This window comes from Aricia agestis, chromosome 17 (genome assembly GCF_905147365.1).
Source record: "Aricia agestis chromosome 17, ilAriAges1.1, whole genome shotgun sequence".
Classification (NCBI taxonomy): domain Eukaryota; kingdom Metazoa; phylum Arthropoda; class Insecta; order Lepidoptera; family Lycaenidae; genus Aricia; species Aricia agestis.
In genome coordinates this window covers 4,344,775-4,366,382 of record NC_056422.1, presented here as the reverse complement: position 1 = coordinate 4,366,382, position 21,608 = coordinate 4,344,775, and the positions used below count along the sequence as shown (strand labels likewise).

Below are 21,608 nucleotides of genomic sequence, written 5' to 3'. Positions count from 1 at the left end.
AGAAAATGATCAATTTCCCTTCTTAGTCTTTCTTTTCAAATACGGAACCTAATCGATTTTCTTGTGACTATACTAGCCAGCGCCATTATGCGTTACCATGGCAACGGCAGTAAACGAGCGCTAAACTCAGTAGGATTACTTGCACATAAACTGAAAATCACGCTGTTAATAGTGACGGGGATTATATTAAATTATTGCCTCAACAATGTACATAAAGGTTATTTCATTTAATAAGAGCTATGGCTTAATAGGTTTCGTCGCAGCTTATTTTCATTTTAGATTCATGATTTTCATGGACTTTAAACGTATATTACCACTATACTGCACTCGGCGAAATATGGCGGTAGCGGTCTCCCTGCCAAAAACTTGTCATTTTCTATATATAAACCGCGATTGACAATGAAGTATCAGATGTTGTCAATCATGCTTTGTATAGAAAATGACAAGTTTTTGGCAGGGAGACCGCTACCGCCATATTTCGCCGAGTACAGTAGTATAGATCTCAAAATGTGCTGAGCGGAGCCCACCAAATATAGTAAATGATCACCAAGTATAGTAAATGATCACCAAATATAGTAAACGATCACCAGATATAGTAAATGATCACCAAATATAGTAAATGATCACCAAATATACTAAATGATCACCAGATATAGTAAATGATCACCAAATATAATATATGATCACCAAATATAGTAAATGATCACCAGATATAGTAAATGATCACCAAAGCGAGCAAATCAATGCGATATTTCTGTCCAAATAAATCACTACGATTGACAAAAAATGTAAGCATATTAAAAAAGATTAAGAACTCCATATTATATTATGTTATATTCAGCAGTTTGGACCTCAAGAGATAACAGACGGACACCTACCCTTTCCAATTTAAAATATTAGCATGGATGATGAGAGTTTTACATACTACATAATAATATTATAAATGCGAAAGTTTGTCTGTCTGTCTGTAACCTCTTCACGCCCAAACCACTGAACCAATTTCGCTAAACTTAGGTAGGTTTTATACTGAGTCCCATTATCATTTTATTATATTATTATTATTTATTTACGATAGTCAAATAACGAGATGTAATTCTTTTGTTTCTCATTTTAAAATTAAAATGTAGTTGAAATTTGGTTTTTATTATTTATTATTTTCCGGTTAGCAATATTTTTATTGGTTCATTTTTAATAGGATTTTTTTTTTGCTCAAGGCAGGTCAAGTAGCCCTGATGTCACTGCGACCCTTGAGGATCTATTGTGACTCCTTCGCATTAGAGTACCGTCCCCAACCCAATGCTGCTCATAAATTGAACAATGTGGTTGGGGTTGGTGCCACGAATTTTCTCGGTGGATGTGTATTCGTAGCAACCAAGGTGTCTGTTCCTGCTCTGTAGTAGAGCAGGGCAGTCAAGGAGAAGGTGTATAGGTGTTTCATCCTCCTCCTCGCAGAATCTGCAAGTCATTGAGCTAGTAACACCTATTCTGTTAAGGTGCTTATTAAGCTTGCAGTGCCCAGTTAGGCTTCTGGTAAGGATTCTTAATTGATTCCTACCCATGGTGAGTACTATGGGCCATATATGAGACTCTCAGCCCCAAGCCTAGCCAGTTCGTCCGCGGTTTCGTTACCGGGGACGTTACTGTGGCTCGGGACCCATACTAGGCGTATTTTGTTGTCCTTTCCTAGCATGTTCAACGTCTCAATGCATTCCAGAACCAATTTTGACGAAACTTCTGCGGCAGTCAGTGCTTTAAGTGCAGCTTGACTATCAGAGAAGATAAAAATATTTTTGTTAACTAGTGCCATCTCTAGGCTTTCTAGTAAGCAACCGATGATTGCGAAGACCTCAGCCTGAAACACGGTCGCAAACTCCCCCAAACTGGCATGTTTGCCTCTTGGGGGTCTGCCTCCGTAGAATCCGGCTCCCGCACGGTTGTCTTTCCTTGATCCATCCGTGAACCAAACTATATCGCTAGGGCGAACATCAATTGGGATTTTTCCTTCCCAGTCCTCCCTGGCAGGTATAAGAACCTGATATTGCTTCGAAAAGCTATGCACCTTGATCATGGCATCTGATGGCATGTCCATGATGGGTGATTCACGAAGAGACTGTTCCAGCTGTCTAAATGGGGTGGAGGCCCAATTTGTCCTGCCCGCCGTCCTGGCCCGGAGAGCCGCCTTTCTGGCCTCTATCAGAACAAGCAGAGGAAGCGGAGTTAGTTTGATCAGGGCCTCGAGGGAAGCGGTGGGTGTTGACGAGAGCCCACCCGTGATTATTAGGCATGCCAGTCTCTGAACGCTGTTCAGATTTTTACGACAATTTACTTGTTCAGCCTTTTTTGCCACACTACGCAGCCATATGTGGTAATCGGTCTCACTATGGCTGTATATATCCATAGCATTGCCTTCGGCCGAATACCCCATTTAGAGCTGACAAGCTTCCAACAGGAACCCAGAGCACATCTAGCTTTTTTCGTAATATACTCGATGTGCTTATTCCAAGTGAGTCCTTTGTCTAAGATTACTCCTAAATATTTGACTTCACTCGCAAACTTAATAGTTTTCCCGAAGAGTGTTGGGGGTTTTAGTCCCTCCAACTTCCTCTTTTTGGTGAAAGGTATCAAGACCGTCTTGTCAGCGTTTACTGTTAGCTTGGCCCTTGGGCACCAATCCTCGACGACTCTTAGTGCTGACTGCATTAACCCAGCGACCACTGATGCGCATTTGCCCACCACTAGAATCGCGAGGTCGTCAGCGTACCCTTGAGCGTAATATCTTCTGAGGTTCAGTTCCCTTAGTAGGTCGTCCACTACCAGGGACCATTCCACAGGTGACAACACACCTCCTTGAGGGCAGCCTTGCGTCAGCCTGATTAAGAGTGTCAGTTCCATGATGGTCGATGAGGCTACCCTATTGTCGAGCGTGGCTTTGATCCACTGTACAGTAGTTGGATCCATGTCCCTCAAAGCCAGACTATTTGTGATAGAGCTGGTTGAAGTGTTGTCGAATGCACCTTCAATGTCAAGAAAGACACAGAGCGCAATCTCTTTATCTTCAATTGCTCCATCAATGCGATCTACTAATCTTTTAATAGGATAGCAAAATGAAAATTCTTTGGTTATAATTTTACATTAAAATGCTAGTATGATGTAGTTGGTGATCATTTACTAATTTTGATGATCGTTTACTACTTTTGGTTACAATAATTTATTTGGAGTCATTTTGCATAAATAGGATAGCGAGATGTTAAATCTTTGGTGATCATTTTACATTAAAATGCTAGTCTAATGTTGGTAATCATTTACTAATTTTGGTGATCATTTACTAATTTTGGTGATCATTTACTATTTTTTGTGATCATTTACTATTTTTAGTTTTAAGATGTTAAATCTTTGGTTATCATTTTTACATTAAAATGGTGGTTTGTATTTTGGCGATCGTTTACAATTTTTGTCTGTGAAATGTTACTATTTCTGGTGATCAGTTAATTATAAGCCAAAAAGAACTGCTGCAGTAAGAGAATATGATAATAACAAAATATAATTATATTTCCTAACATTTCTTGGAATAATTATGTAACGTGCAGCATATGCAAATTGTAATAAGTATCAGGAATCAAAAGCATTATTAAGCATTGTTTTTTTTTTCATTTCTTATACTTTTTTATAAAATATCGAAGTTGGTCGCAGTTTGGTCGCAGTTATTTAGTTGAATTTGCTATATTTTGATTGAATGACTAGAGAATTCATTAATTGAAAACATTAAATTTACAGTCAAAGACGTTTGACGAGTTGGTCTATTAGTCACTTAATTGAATGGTTTCATTTAATGAGTTCGCTAGTTAATCAAATAGCTGATTTAACCAGGTGACCTCGATACTTAAATGAAAAAACCCTCTTAAAATTCAAAGTAGGTACTAGTGAAAGTAGAGTTTGCATAAACAAGAACTAGGCTTATTATTAAAAGTAGTTTTTATGCAATGTTATGTCTAGTTAAACTTGTTTCTACGCAGATAACCCTATGATAACAGGTGGATAATTACAACATGTACTCTAGCAAATGACTGGGACATACTTGTGACACCTCTAGTATAATGTGTGTGTGTATAATAACGCCTCCGTGGTCTAGTGGTATAGAGCGCGGCTCTTGACTCGGAGGTCGTGGGTTCGATTCCCGCGTTGGAAACATGTTATTCCCAAGTTTGGTTAGGACAATGCAGGCTGATCACCTGATTGTCTGACAAGTAAGATGATCCATGCGTCGGATGGGCATGTAAAAAGTCGGTCCTGCGCCTGATCTCTCGCCGGTCGTGTCGGTCGTCCGTCCCACTGGGTTGAGAGTAAAGGAATAGAGAGTGCTCTTGTGTACTGCGCACATACTTGGGCACTATAAAAATTACTCCTGCGTAGCTGGCCTGCTTTCAATGAAACCGGCCACCGTCACCGAAACCGGTGTGGGAGCTATTATAATGTGTGTGTGTGACCCTTACGTCAATTCAGACCGCAACGCGACGTGTAGATGCATTTGTATTTGTATGGATTTGACAGATTTGCAAGACGTTTCACACAATTGAAATCTGTCAATTCAGAACAAACTAAAAATTTAGAAATGCATCTACGCGTCGCGTTGAGGTCTTAATTGCCCCACCCACGTTATTAAGTTTGATTATTTCAAATAAATGTAGGCGAGATCTGTTGGCTGGGATTGACATAACTCGACCAATTAATGTAGGTCCTCAATCGGCCTATGAATCAATTATTTCTTTCATAGTACCTCGTTCATTCAATGTAACTGATATTATATGCAACTAGATGACGCCCGCAACTCCGTTGCGCCAAAATTAGTTTATCGCGCGTGAATCGTACATTTTTCCGGGACAAAAAGTATTCTATGTCCTTTCCCGGGTCTCAAAGTATCTCCATGCCAAATTTCAGCAAAATCGGTTCAGCGGTTTGGGCGTGAAGAGGTAACAGACAGACAGACAGATAGACAGACACACTTTCGCATTTATAATATTAGTATGGATGTAACTAAAACTGAACTGTGAATTGACAAAAAACTAGGTATATCTATCACGGAAGCTTCAAGTCGATAACGATTTACAAACACAGCATTTAGTTATTGAACAGTTTCACATTAATCACAAACTTGGAGTATAAATCATAATTATTTCAGCGTTGACTGTGACGTTGGACACCGAATTTCACGCCTATTAATTAGTATCGATGATAGATACTTCAAAGTAGTTTAACACAGCCATTCCCAAACGCCGGCTTGGGAACGGCCTTGCTGGTACTCTGGGGGCGCGGGCGGTATTATTTCTAGAAATGACAGACTCTAGCTTGGAGACAATTAATTCAAAGAAAAAAACATTCTTTTTTCGGTGTCCGTTAAAAATTGCACTTCTTAAAAAGGTTCCTAAAAAGTTTGATAACCGCTGGTTTAGCCTATTTAGCTGTTTAAGAGCTAGGAATTAAGACGTAAATATCCTATTCCCTACGAATAATAAAAATTGCATTTCTTAAAAGGGTTCCAAAAAAGTTTGATAACCGCTGGTTTAGCCCATTTAGCTGTTTAAGAGCTAGGAATTAAGACGTAAATATCCTATTCCCTACGACTAATAAACACTCGTTAATACAAGAGTAGATGCGGCCCGCAGTGCGCGATTCTACGGATCATCGGAATGATCGGATATCAAATAATACGTGGGAGAGCCATGTTTCGGCACGAATGGGCCGGCTTGACCGGAGAAATACCACGTTCTCACAGAAATCCGGCGTGTACCAGCGCTTGCGCTGTGTTTCGCCGAGTGAGTGAGTTTACCTATCCCTTCCCTACCCTCCCCTATTACCCTATTCCCTCTTAAAAGGTCGGCAACGCACCTGCAGCAAATCTCCTGATGCTACGAGTGTCCATGGGCTACAGAAGTTGCTTTCCATCAGGTGACCCGTTTGCTCGTTTGCCCCCTTATTTCATAAAAAATATATGTTTTTGTATCTCACTGAAAACTTCCTAAAATTACTTACGATTGCAGAACTTCGACGATGCATTGATCTTTCCCAGCATTCAAAATGTTTTCCTACCATTAAAATGGGTTCGGCGGTTCAAGACATAACATTGTAGTAGAGGAGGGGGGAGCAGGGGAGAGTATTTGTGTAGTCACTCGAGCGCCATGGAGACCTAGTAGGTTTTATATATTAGGTAAAGCTGATAAAAAAAATAATAACAAGAGCGTTTTTTATTTTAGCAGTGGGTTCAGAAACTGCAGCCATTTTAAAGTTTTGAAAAGGAAAATATTATATTCAAGAAATTGCTCATTTCAGTCAGTTATTAATATATTTTAGACAATGAGGATTAAATCCATAGACTTATAATATATGGACTAAATCACTTGGTTTAGTGCTAAATAAAATATCTGCGAAGCTTAGTTAGGAAAATATGAAGCTTTATTTGTTTATATTTAAAAATGTCCCTACAGGCTTACCTAACATTTAAATCGTCAGTGCTTTATATGGATCGTATCCAACAACCCTTCGTTTCGATATTTTCGTATATTCGTATTTCGCGTATCTTCGTATATTTTTTACAACAATTCGAGCGGCCCTTCGCTCGAATTGTTGTAAAAAAATATACCATCCTCATCACCTTGATGAGTGGCAGTCTTCCACAGTGCGTTTCTCGCGTAACTTGCTGCCGCGCACTGTAAAACTCTGGAACGAACTGTCACCAGCAGTTTTTCCGGACCTACACGACCTGCAAACCTTCAAAAAGAGAGCGTATTCCCTCTTAAAAGGCCGGCAACGCACCTGCAGCTCTTCTGATGTTGCAAGTGTCCATGGGTGACGGTAGTTGCTTTCCATCAGGTGACCAGTTTGCTCGTCTGCCCCCTTATTTTATAAAAGAAATGGAAGCTTCTTTGGGGTGTACTTAACATCCCCTATCTTAATTTGACAGATCCGAAAACATTTCAATATTTAGAAAAAATTTAACCCCCCACGTGAGAAATCTGATACCTATACCATGATAACTAGACGCATGTTGGAAGCCTATACAAGGTTAATCTGACACGCTCGAGCTTCTCCCGAAATCCCCTCTTCCCCTCCCCAACTATTAGCATGGATATTGGATAATACTCATGCCTTTCTGAGAATTCACTGGTGCCCAAAAGAAAAATTCATTTGTTATGCCGGTTACACACTTAATCTGCCACGAAAGGCTTTTCCTAAATAATGGCATTGACAAATTGCTTTTGGCATACTCGAGTTTGTCGTACTACACCCATATAAATGGGTGGATTATCTTTTGATTCGTTGCCTGACGAATGAATTTCCGGAACATAATGGTATGGATAATGGAGAAATACAGAGTGTAACAGAACTAAGTGATAATACTTTTATTGTGAACGTTTTCCTTGTAGAGAGTACCTTGTAGAGAGTACCTTGTAGAGAGTACCTTGTAGAGAGTATAAAGACAAGCATTAAATTATAATCAATTAGAAAATCAACTCCGTTGCGTAGAAATTAGTTTATCGCGCGGGAAGCGTACATTTTTTCGGGATATATATCCTATAACCTTTCCCGAGACTCAAAGTATGTCTATACCAAATTTTAACAAAATCGGTTCAGCGGTTAAGGCATGAATAGCATTCCCCTCAAATTTAACAGTTCCTGTAGATTGTAGAAATTTTTAGGACCTGTTTCACCACTTCCTGATAAAGTACCGGATAAGCTATCCACAAGTCACAACTTATTTGACAGATTCTCCATACTCTATTTATCAAGTTAAGTGGTGGATAGTCTATTTGGCACTTATCAGGAAATGGTGAAACAGCTGCCCTAAGAGGAACAAAAGTTTGTGCCTTTTTCTGTTCGTCAAGGGCATGCGTTATAGCGCAGTCAACAGCGAACGTGAGGCATACCCGCGACGCATGCCCTCTGACCGTATCCAAAAACAATAATGATAATGTTGGCGTTGCGTTCGTTGACGCATTCAATTATTGAATGCGCCAAAACGAAAGTTGAATAAAAGAAGATGACGAAAATTGAAGACGAAAGCGCATAGTGTGGACACAGCTAAAGACCTTTATTGCTTTTAAACCAACGTCACAATACGTCATAATAATATGGTTATTGATAATTTTCGAAGAGAAAATTGAGAACTAACAATTGGACAATAACTTAATTTTCCACTTGTCGATTGCTTAACAAGACAAAGGTTTGGACAAAGGCATGTAAATTTTGTTGTGACTTTCGTTTCCTTATGATGCACGCAAATTAAAAGCGATAGATGGTAGCCGGTAGGTAGTCTCTGAACAGTATGTTAAAAAAGCACGACCTAATAATTATTGTCTTCACGACTCCTTTTAAATTTTCGTGACGAGAGTTGAGACCCATATTTTGTTTTTATTTTTGGTTAGTCTGATCAGATGGTATAATAAAACAAACTTGATATTATTATTAACAATTTACTAATAGCTTACCTTTCTATTTTTCACAAGATTTTCCTAGCGATGGTCCAGAGGAAAACCTTAAGGCCGTGTTCAGACGACACGCGCCCGCCCCGCCCACGCCACGCGCTTCTGCACCCGCGTCAAACTCGCTTTGAAATTTGTTGATTTTATTTGAGTCTTTAGGCACATCAATAGATTTCAAATTGCATTTATAGAATTCCACCCGCGTACGCCATGCGGCACGCACACGCCCCGCGCCCGCCTCGCGCTCACCCCGCATACGCGCTGCACATGCCTTGCGCCCGCGCTGTGGCTATTCTACTGAACCAAGTAGTCCAGTCATTACTTAGTTTATGCATGCGCGGGAGGTGCGCGAGGCGTGCGCGTGGCGAGCGCGGGTGTAATGCGGACACAACACAACACGTGGGAGAGCCATGCTTCGGCACGAATGGGCCGGCTCGACCGGAGAAATACCACGTTCTCACAGAAAACCGGCGTGAAACAGCGCTTGCGCTGTGTTTCGCCGAGTGAGTGAGTTTACCGGAGGCCCAATCCCCTACCCTATTCCCTTTCCTACCCTCCCCTATTCCCTTCCCTTTTTAATCCTACCCTCCCCTATTACCCTATTCCCTCTTAAAAGGCCGGCAACGCACATGCAGCTCTTCTGATGCTGCGAGTGTCCATGGGCGACGGAAGTTGCTTTCCAGAATTTTCCAGAGCTTTTAAGATGACCACATGGACGGAACGGAAAATAAAGGGGCAAACGAGCAAACGCCCTTTATTTAATAAAAAAAAAATAATAACGCGTGTGCGGTGCGCGTGGTCGAGGCGTGTCATCTGATCGCGGCCTAAGGAAGACTAACAACCGCACTCAGAGAGGAATATTAATTACGTAACTGTAATTAAATAATGAGTATTAGGGCCTGTTTCACACCACTTCCTGGTAAGGTGCCGGATAGGCTATCTACAACTTACTTGACATATTCTCCATACTCTATCTATCAAGTTAAGCTGTGGATAGTCTATCCCACAATTATCAGGAAGTGGTGAAACAGGCCCTTACAGACAATGTTTGGGGCTTATAATATGTCAAAACTTTATTTTAAATTTCGTCTCTGAGTATGGCAGTCACTTTAATATTATGCAGTTTACACAGATTACATTTTTCTTTTGTCTCAAGTCCCTTTTTTAAATGAACAAGTAATACCAAGAGCTGCTATGGATTCTCTATTATAACTATATTTTATACTCACTATAACTATAATATTTGCTGATATCAATCTTTACATTTCTTTTTACAGACTTGGCATATCAAAGTGGGTTCCTCCGTGGTGGTTGTTTTCTGTGTGGTGGTGGAGGTTGTCTTTTTGTGGTGAAACCTGGGGTAGAAGTGGTAGGGAAACTCCTCGAAATCATCAGCGTCGATGTACGGTGGAAAATCTTCGTAGATTTCCGGTTCTGAAAACAATTTCAATATTCATTAATCAGGATTCATGACTATCTATAGTAGCTAAAAGCCGAGCTTTGTACGGGCTCGCGTCATTTTTCTGCGTGGTATAAATCTTTTAAGTTTTTATTTTTTTATTTTAATAGTAACTAAACCTTGACTGACCGATCACACATCACCGAAACACATATCGATAGGTATGCTAGTTTTTCTGTAAAGTGTACCAGGAAAGTGCTCAGGTTGTAAGATTAACTAGGGCTCGCTTCGCTCGCCCTGATTATTTATCTTTGTCAATGCTATGATAATATTGACTAAATAATACCTCAGCAAAGAAATTGAATTAAAAAATTGGAAGAAGTCATGACATTCTTTTTGAGAATTTCATGAATATTAAATCGCCTCCTTTTTGGCGACTCAGTTAAAATCTATAACCAAACTATAGCCACTAGTTTCTATGTTGCTCGGGTCATATTAAAATTCTACGTTAATTACAATCGGATCACTAGCTTAGGCGCTTTGTAGCGCCTTGACATACAACACAATATGGCCGCGCCATGCCAACTGTATGGGCGCCGCAGACTCGATCACACAAAAAGTCTGTCGTCTGCGATCTCCCTTAGCCATGCCGACTGTATGGGCGCCGCAGACTCGATCGCACAAAAAGTCTGTTGTCTGCGATCTCCCTTAGCCATACCGATTGTATGGGCGCCGCAGACTCGATCGCATAAAAAGTCTGTCGTCTGCGATCTCCCTTAGCCATGCCGACTGTATGGGCGCCGCAGACTCGATCGCACAAAAAGTCTGTCGTCTGCGATCTCCCTTAGCCATGCCGACTGTATGGGCGCCGCAGACTCGATCGCACAAAAAGTCTGTCGTCTGCGATCTCCCTTAGCCATGCCGACTGTATGGGCGCCGCAGACTCGATCGCATAAAAAGTCTGTCGTCTGCGATCTCCCTTAGCCATGCCGACTGTATGGGCGCCGCAGACTCGATCGCACAAAAAGTCTGTCGTCTGCGATCTCCCTTAGCCATGCCGACTGTATGGGCGCCGCAGACTCGATCACACAAAAAGTCTGTCGTCTGCGATCTCCCTTAGCCATGCCGACTGTATGGGCGCCGCAGACTCGATCGCACAAAAAGTCTGTTGTCTGCGATCTCCCTTAGCCATACCGATTGTATGGGCGCCGCAGACTCGATCGCACAAAAAGTCTGTCGTCTGCGATCTCCCTTAGCCATACCGATTGTATGGGCGCCGCAGACTCGATCGCATAAAAAGTCTGTCGTCTGCGATCTCCCTTAGCCATGCCGACTGTATGGGCGCCGCAGACTCGATCGCACAAAAAGTCTGTCGTCTGCGATCTCCCTTAGCCATGCCGACTGTATGGGCGCCGCAGACTCGATCGCACAAAAAGTCTGTCGTCTGCGATCTCCCTATACCAAATCAATAACCCTATAAACTTCTGCGTTGTTGTTAGTTGAGTAAATTCCCAGACATTTCGAGTACATACTCTATTCCTTCATTTTAGATCTGACGCCTTTGTGACAAAGAAAATGTCTCGGAAACGCTATGCTAGCTATGCAATCCCGGTACAGTAAATTGACTTCAAAACTGAAGCCTTCAGGGGCAAAGTTGTTTAAAAGTCCCGCCTTTTTCCAACTTTTACAGACTATATATATATATATATATATATATATATATATATATATATATATATATATATATATATATATATATATATATATATATATATATATATATATATATATATATATATATATATATATATATATATATATATATATATATATATATATATATATATACATATATAATTAGAATCTCGGAATCGGCTCCAACGATTTTCATGAAATTTAGTATATAGGGGATTTCGGGGGCGATAAATCGATCTAGCTAGGAATCATTTCTAGAAAATGTCATTTTCCATTTTCATCGGATACCGAGCAAAGCTCGGTCAAACAGCTAGTCATAATAAAACGTACATAGTAAGTAAGTATATGTATAAAAAATCAAGTTTTCATTTCTTAGGTTCATTGACTACTTAAGTGAAGACGATTAAGCAGAAGAATAATTTAAAATATTTATCGCAAAAATATTTGTATAGTCGTGTTAGTGATTTTTTGTGTAATTTCCTTCCAAAATATCCTTCATTCTTTTTCCATTTTAAAAGAACTCAATATATTATGTTGATATAGGGAAGTGTTTAAACATGAAATAGAGTCCAAAAATAGTTTCAATCAACTACTTTTTATGATGAGAGCCTTTGAGATTGAGAGAGAGGGAGGAAATTGTAGCCTTCAAGGATTTCTTACCATAGTACTCGTAGCCAGCGTGCCTGCGAGTCCTCTTTTCATCAGGCTTGTCCATGTCCTTCAGGTCAGGGCAGTACAGCGGACAGACCTTCGAGCAGTAGAACGCTTGCTTCTTCTCTGTTAGTAAATAAACCATAAGATAAATATTATGTGTTACTGTGTAACAAATACTGGAACAAAAATAATGAGTAGTCAGTAGTCACTTGTCTTATTGTTCGTCCAACACAAAGGAAGTTCCAAATATAAATATACTTAGGGCCTGTTTCACCACTTTCTGATAAAGTGCCGAATAGGCTTTTCTCAACTTTTTTGACAGAATAAATTCTCCATATTTGATCTGTCAAGTTAATTGGTGGATAGCCTATTCGTTACTTATCAGGAAGTGGTGAAACAGGCCCTTGCTATTTTCATCATTTAAGACATTTTAAGTAATGGATAAAATGTAGGATTCTGGTATGCTTGTTCTGATATTTATAATATAAAGTAACTGTTTATTTGATTCGTCAAACTAAATAGGTTTTATCTTCAAATCGCAATCGATATAATATTTTGTATTGGCTAAACGCTATGATTTCTTCGAGGAAATGTTTATGCTTACCCAACAGAAAGAAAAAGCCTTGCACTTGCACAGAAGTTACAACAACGGCAAGGAGAAGCACCGAAGTCCCGTACATTATAAATATAACCCGCCTTTTTAGAAGTCGGATAAAGCGCAGTGCGTTTACTGAGGCCGGCACAAAACAACTTTGATGAAATTTCTTCCGCATCTCTATATACGCTGCAGAAGGGGTAATACGTAAACTGATGGAGATTAAACTCTATGACTGGATTTATATGCGTCCGCGTGAACGCGCGGTTTGGCGACACCGCGAGATGACAACAAAATGTAAGTAAATCGTATAGCCAGTACACAATGGCCCACGATGGCCCACTCCAGGCAACGCCATTGCGCCGCCATCATACACCATTACCCCGTCTACACAATGGCGATGGCTTGTAGTGGGCCAGCATGGACAACTGTGAAGAGGCACCTTTACATACTTTATATCTCGCGGTGTAGCGGCCATACATAATAGACAATCAGCCTATTGGGTAATGAGGAGCCAAACTAAAAGCTCGAAGCAGATGGCGCCACCGGCGACTGTCCTTTGTTTACTACAAATGTCAAATGAGTGGTTGCGATTTTCTATGTTTTCTTTGTGTTAACGATCTTAAAATGTATTCTTTGTTTACTGTGAGTGAGCTGAAAAGTGAGCTTCATAAGAGAAATGAATTAGTAGTGAGCAAAAAGCCGTGGTTGTGCACTTAATTTTGTTATAATTTAATATATTATATTTCCTTAATTTCCTTAATAATTAAATAATAAGTTCTCAAATTACACTCTGGATTTGTGTTGTGTTTGATTTCCACTGTTGGGATGTAGCTCAGTTTGGGAGTTTCTGTTCATCAACCGTTGGATGAACCTTTAACATAATATGGCAATTCACCACTGTCGGAAGAAGACGAAGAATACATATCTTTGACACTTGACAGATGACAAGTGTTTGCTGGCCGCTTTTTGCCGCTGACCGGGTTTGATGGCATTCGAGAAAATTTTGTTCTGATAATTTTTCCTTGAAAAGGCTTAATCTAGCTGGAATTTCAAGTTTCTTTTTCTTTTGGTTTTTCAATATAATCGCTGTGAACCTTTTGTGTGGTCGGCCGACCAAAGTGCATCAAAATTTAAGAGTACTTCAGCTACGCTCCGGAGCGGACCACGCGCTACAGAAGACAATCATCTTGCTCCTACAAGATCCAACGGGCTTGCTGCTACTGCAATTGCCTGCGGAGCACCCCTTGCTGACTATGGAACAGGTTAGTCGGGCATGATACGGATTCCGGAGGGTCTTTTTTGAGAACTTTGTATTATCCCGCAGGCAATTTAGCTATTTACACGCTATTGCCTTTCCAAGCCGATCTGAGCGAAAGGTAAACATAGTAATATTTTTAGGTTATAATATAATGTTTTCGTATCTCGTGAGATTAGGCTCAAGTGAGATTTCGCCAATTTTGAGATCTCGCTAAATCTCATGAGTTCTCGTTTGTTGAAAAATTAAAATCACTCTTTGATTATGACATTTCTATTCTCCAGTACCTACGGCTACAATCTCATTAATCTCGCGGGATCTCGCCCTTTTCTCGACAGAGTTTTATTTTCAAAACAAATCAAAACCAAATTAGCAATTGCTATTCTTTGTACGTGTAACGTTATGTATTAGGGAAGAAACAGAGAAATTATTCTTCCCTGATAAACAAAATGTTAACAAAAAGTTAAAAAGTTTCTCGTATTGAATACAATATTCCCTTATCATGGTGAGACTTAATATATTATCCGTTTTTAACTTTCATAACCTACAAGTATGCGAAAAAAAAAACAATTATTTTCCCTTTATTTTGGGTGGCCATTGGCCGCCAAATTGTTTTAAAGTGTTTCTCGGAACCTAATTTTCATTCCTGCAGTTAAGTTATCGTTTAAAATTGTTATTTTAACATTTATTAGTCTTAATTTCAACGTTTAAAGTTTTTTCGTTTCGACAAATTGTTAAAAGTATTTGGCACTTGTTTGATTTTATGAATCCTGCATTTTGTTATCATTGTCGCGCCGTAATAAAGACGAATTAATAAAATAAATAGAGTTATGAGATAATTTCCATAGAACTGGGGGCTTAGCCAACATGTTTTATCGCTTCTTCATAGAATCGTCGATCAAAAATGTATGGAAATGACGCGAGCGTTCTATAATAGTTTGAAGTGGACAATAGATTTATGTCATTCATGACAATTTCACACTTTTTAATCGGCGATTCTATAAAAAAGTTAGATATGAAGAAAACGTGTTGGCTAGACCTCTAGATCTATTCTGTCGCCAAACACGTAGATTAGCAACGAAAAGAAAACAAAATATTTTTATGTAGTACAATAAAACCACTCAATCAATCCAAAGTATCAGCACACTTCTAACAAGGGTAAAGGGAGGAAGGGGGGTTTTGTCCCTTAGATCAGGGACTCTGAAGCCTCTGTCTGCGACGGAAACCTTTTTGGTACTTACGAGTATTCCGCCTTTATTTTTAACAATCAATATGAGTTTCCGTTGAAAATAATGATGTAATATTAAAATTGAAGACATTTTAGCTACCAAGACGTATATATCTATATATATAAAACTCAAAGGTGACTGACTGATTGACATAGTGATCTATTAACGCACAGCCCAAACCACTGGACGGATCGGGCTGAAATTTGGCATGCAGGTAGATGTTATGAGTTATGACGTAGACATCCGCTAAGAAAGGATTTTGATAAAGTCCAAACCCAAGGGGTTATAATAGGGGATGAGAGTTTGTATATAATAATACTTCTTAACGCGAGCGAAGTCGCGGGCAAAAGCTCGTATATATATAAAACTCAAAGGTGACTGACTGACATAGTGATCTATCAACGCACAGCCCAAACCACTGGACGGATCGGGCTGAAATTTGGCATGCAGATAGATGATATGACGTAGGCATCCGCTAAGAAAGGAATTTAATTAATTCTACCCCCAAGGGGTTAAAATAGGGGATGAAAGTTTGCATATAATAATAGTTGTTAACGCGAGCGAAGCCGCGGGCAAAAGCTCGTTTTTACATAGCTCGTGATTTTATGTTTGACAAAGAGAATTGCGCTTGAAGTTTGAACTACTGTCCCTATTGGTCCAATAGGTTACTAGTGGACTATTCCACTCAAAATTTACAAAATCAATAAAATTTTCAAATTCAAGTTTTAGAAAAACGGATTTGGTAGTTACGAAATCTAATTACGCAAACGAACACAACATTTTCCTCATACAATCAGAATAGGCCACAGACATTGAGGTAGTGGACTTGTATTATTCACATTTTTATGGCTTAAAATATTTCAGAGGTAAAAATTAAGATCTAGGTAAAATCAAAGTCACAAGTGTATTGGTGCAATTTAGTTTATACCACAGATTATAGAAGGTTTATACCATAGACTTAATATATACTAGCATTATAGGTTTATGGTTTATACTTACGCAATATAAAGCAACTAAACCTTAAAAATTCAAAACTTGTTCTATTGACATAAAATAATGTCAAATGCTATTGTTATGTTCTTGATCTTGCCCAATACTTATGCGTTTTGTAAACGAAAATACGAACTTTACCAAAGTTGCCAAACCCATGACCATTTAAGAAAAGGGCCAAAAAGCAGAAAAGCAGGAATACGATTTATTACCCTTTTAAATCTTTTCGGTAACACTCCCTTGGAGGAAGTGGTATGGGAAAAACGTTTTACGTACTATACTATACTCCACTCGGGCTAACTTGTCGCTAGCGGTCATTGACTCCCTGTCAAAAACTTGTCATTTTCCATATAAGCCGCTATTGACAATGAAGTGTCAGATATTGTTTATTGTGGTTTTATATGAAAAATGACAAGTTTTTGACAGGGAGTCAACGACCGCTAGCGACAAGCTAGCCCGAGCGGAGTATAAAACCGTGGGGAACAATTTTTATAACACTTATTGACATTTAACTTTCAAATAAATAAACTTGTTACACATTAGGTTTATATTGCAACGGCAGCGATGCGACGAGATGCATTTCTGACCATGAAATAAGGGGGCAAACGAGCAAACGGGTCACCTGATGGAATGCAACTTCCGTCGCCCATGGACTCTCGCAGCATCAGAAGAGCTGCAGGTGCGTTGCCGGCCTTTTAAGAGGGAATAGGGTAATAGGGGAGGGTAGGGATGGGAAGGGAAGGGACTAGGGTAAGGGATTGGGCCTCCGGTAAACTCACTCACTCTTTCTGTGAGAACGTGGTATTTCTCCGGTCAAGCCGGCCCATTCGTGCCGAAGCATGGCTCACTCACGTCTAAACTTTATTAAATTATATAATTAATATAAAAAAAAACTTTAATTAATCCATTATAATTAATAAGATACACATTTAATTGAACTTGCCGCCCGCGATGTTAAACTGCCTGTTCCAAATTTGAATAACTCATATTTAAAAATCTATCGCAATAGACCCTTTCTTTTTATGTAACACTTCATTTCAGCAACAAAAATAAAATAGGTAAAACTTACAAGAAAACACAATCTTCCCTTGATTGATATGTGATTGATAAGAGATCTCGGTAATTACGGGGAATTCCCGGCGGGTGTACGTAAAACCCGGGATTATTCCGAAAGGGCACGAGGTAATTTCTCGCACGATTGTACCTGGATACGCCGCTGTATGTCGAATCAGCGGGAAACTATAATATGGTAACAGTTTTCTCATTAAGTGTACTTGTACCGTGAACGATCAAATGTTATAAGGGTGGATTTACATTAAGGCTTAGTGTAACACCACCCTTATAATATGCTTAGTGATAAAGTATCTAATAGCGTTTTCGGCATCTGAAACTGCCCCGGGGCAGGACAGGCCAGAGCAGGCCGAATGGATACGGAAATAGCCGAACAAAACCGATGACCCACGAAGCACGTGGACTTATTAGTACTATTGCAATACGTAGTTTATGTTCTTAATTTAAACTTCGGCTATTTCCGTTATCACTAAGCATATTATAAGGGTGGTCTGTTTGTACTACTACTAATTCTATTTGTACAGGTCTACAGTGGCCTGTACAAATAGAATTTAACAGGTAAATGATCTAAAGGTACTATCAGAGAAGTTGATTCCTATGCAAATCGGGGACCTAAGTAGTTTGCTTGCGTTACGTCAAACCCAGCTGACAGATCACAATTAACATTGCATTGACATATTCGACCAAATAACGTTGGTCTGTCAATTTGTCGTTTCGATCGATCCTCAAGAAAATCGTCCAATCGATCTTTTGAACGTAAAGTCGTTTGCGATATTACTACACACGTACAATTTGTCGTTCGATTTTAACATCGAGGAGATAAATCGTTACGATAATTGTCCCGTGTATGGCCACCTTAACCAATATTAAATATTCAATTTATTGTGTAAGCTAGATTTTAAGTTTTTTTTACTTGTAAGCCAAAATTATTATATCGCGTGGGAACCGTACATATTTTGTTCCGAGATAAGAAGTATCCTTATGTCCTTTCCCGGGACTCAAGCAAAATTTCAGCAAAATCGGTTCAGCGGTTTGGGCGTGAAGAAGTAACAAACAGACAGACAGACAGACACACTTTGGCATTTATTTCGATTCTTTCGACTCCGTATACTTAAAAAAATGATTTTTGCTATTTCTTATAAATATATGCACAGTCTGAATATTTAACGAAAACTCGACATGATGTATTCACTGAATCCAGAAAGCGTTTCGGCATTACTAAGACTTGGACGTGTGACGGATTTATATACATCCTTGACAATGAAGGTAACAGACATCGAGTAGAGACTAGAGAGCCTGAATGAATTCGACAAGATCCCAAACTCTGGCTCTGCTGAGCCGTCAACTTTGAAGAATCAATTTCCTTTTGATAAAACGAGTTTCACTCGAGCTAAAAAACTGAAAAAGTAACTTGATAATTTGGCATGTTTTTCGTCTACTATTAATATTTACTTTCTCCATGTCTGTATCTTAAATCCAGACATGTTTTACATTCATACAATTTGTAATAATTATAATAAGGTATTTGTTAATTCGTTATTTAAGTACACAGCAAAACTATTTATATTTTTCATTGTTTTTACGCAGATAGTACCGACATTAGAATAGACACTTACTTGACAGTGACACATGTCTTATGACACTGACAGTTTTTTTTTTCTTTTGTCTACATAGGTGGCATTGGCCACAACAGTTTAGTCATTATTCATGACTGAGATTCGAGACAAAAAGGTAAGTTTTCTGTGTCGATATTATTAGTGCATTATTATTTTTTTATTTTATTACATTGTATAGTCTGTTTTTTGAAATCATATTTTATAATATTTTATGCATTTTATGTTAATTTGTGTTGATTTAAGCATGGCATTTATGCTGTGGTGTTTGTGATACGTTGCTTCCTAATTTAGTTCTGATTTTATTCATAATTTATTATTTTAATGTTGTCAGTGGTGGTAATGTGTAGGTTATCATCGCAAATTTTAGATTAGATATAATTACTTATTTTTTTTTGTTTAGTTTATTAGTTTTATTATTAATTAAGTAGTTTTATTATTTACTCAGTGTTTGTTCTATTGCAATGGCAGAGACTGATGATGAATTTAATGATAGTTTTGTATCAGCTCTGAGCACGACAGAGTCCCAAACTAGCATTAGCAGTTTTCATAGTATTCCCTCCCTTAACGAAACACTATCCTCGACATTTTTTAACCTTCCAAAAAAATTTAATATGACTCACATTAATGCTCAAAGCATTCCAGGACACTATAACGAAGGTCTCTTCTTTCGTTAACCAAAATATTCATGCTATACTAGTTTCAGAAACATGGTTTAGGCCATGTCATAATTCTGACACGTACTCTCTACCAGGATACACCTTAGTTCGTCATGATCGTTCAGGCAGAAGTGGTGGCGGTGTTGCCATCTATCTCCAATCGAATATACAATTTAGTGTAATACTAACATCTTCGTCACTGGTTGGCGGCGCTGAGTACCTATTAATTGAAGCTATTATCGGTAATTCTAAAATCCTGCTTGGCGTGTTTTATAACCCCTCTCTTCATATAAATTACTTTGCTGACTTTGAAAACATTACAGATAAACTTATACCTGTTTACGACAAAGTCCTAATAATGGGTGATTTTAACACGTACCTAATAAAAGATGATTGGTGCTCCGCACGGCTTAGGTCCATTGCAACTGCTGCTAACTTGCAAATTTTACCTCTGTCAGCCACACACTTTTTCGTGATGCAACGCAATTTTTCGAAAATCGACCTGCCTAAGCTGCGTGATGATGCTCAACTCATTAATTGGTCTGCAATTCAATCAGAGCAGTCTGTTGATGAGCAAGTTACCATGTTAAACGCAGCAATAACTAAATTATATGACACACATGTCCGATCCAACCTATTCGTATTCGCCATCGTCCTGCCCCCTGGCTCACTGAAGAAATTAAGACAATGCAATTAAAAAGGAATAAGGCGAGACTTAAATATAGACTTGACCCGAGTGAAGTAAACAAAGAAGCTTATCGCGTCATACGCAACCGTTGCAATAAGGCATGTAGGGACTCACGAAGGCGTTATTACCACAAGGCTGTCTTGGAAGAAAAGGACCCGGCACGTGTATGGCGGTTCTTAAGGTCGCAGGGTATCTGCAAGAGTAGCGTCAGCTCTCCAGCTAATACCATTGACCTTGACGCCGCCATAAGTCATTTTTCCTCACCCACTCCTTTTGATGTTGCAACCAAAAATCTTACTCTCTCTTTATTGTCATCCACGCCTGTCCAGAATGTGCCTCTGTTCGAATTTGCTGAAGTCACGGTTGAAGACACCAAGCGAGCTATCATGTCCATTGACTCTGATGCTGCTGGTTGTGACAGCATTAGCCAAAAAATGATCTCACCAATTTCCGATATTCTGTCCCTTCCCATCACCTGGAACCTTAACAACTCTATCCGTACGGGTAATTTTCCTACTGCGTGGCAAAATGCTGACATCATACTTATTCCGAAAAAATCGAACCCTTCCCTTATTTCCGACTTTCGCCCCATATCTATCCTGCCTTTTCTTTCTAAAGTATTTGAGCGCCTTATCTATTTGCAGCTTAATAATTTCCTCAATAGTAATAACATCCTTAATCCTTTTCAGTCAGGCTTTCGCTCAGGTCACAGCACAACCACGGCATTATTGAATATTTTGGAAGATATTCGCTCCAATATGGATAACCGTCGCCTTACAATACTCGCACTTTTAGACTTCACCAATGCCTTTGGAACGGTTGATTTTGACTTATTGCTTGCTTCATTAAAATCAATTAACGCCGCTCCTAGCGTCTTGAGATGGTTTGAAGGCTACCTTAGAGGTCGAAGACAGCGTATTCGTAGTGACAACCATTACTCCGTATGGCATGACCTCTTAGCGGGGGTCCCACAAGGAGGGATTATCTCCTTTACTATTTGCTCTGTTCATTAATACTATTAGTAATCGCTTGTCGTCTCTTTACCATTTATATGCCGATGATATGCAGATCTATACCGATTCCGATATTGACCATCTAAAGGAGGCGAAAAAACGCATTAACGATGATTTGCTCCTTTTAGAACAGTGGTGCAAGTCCTTCGGTATTTGTGTTAACCCCAACAAAAGTCAAGCCATCATTATTCGAAGCGCTAAGCTCCTATCAAAAGTTAAGATCCAGGAACTTCCATCTCTCACATTCAATGGCTTACCAATCCCGTTTGT

General features: G+C 39.2%; 1 protein-coding gene across 1 annotated transcript; it reads right to left on the bottom strand.

Annotated features, from left to right (window-relative positions):
• Positions 1 to 9,726: 9,726 nt before the first annotated feature.
• Positions 9,727 to 20,579, bottom strand: LOC121735646. The gene is made up of 3 exons (XM_042126544.1): positions 20,552 to 20,579; positions 12,229 to 12,345; positions 9,727 to 9,908 (listed from the first exon to the last, which is right to left on the bottom strand). Exons 1-3 carry the CDS (start codon positions 20,577 to 20,579, stop codon positions 9,727 to 9,729), a joined length of 327 nt encoding a protein of 108 aa, XP_041982478.1.
• Positions 20,580 to 21,608: the final 1,029 nt, after the last annotated feature.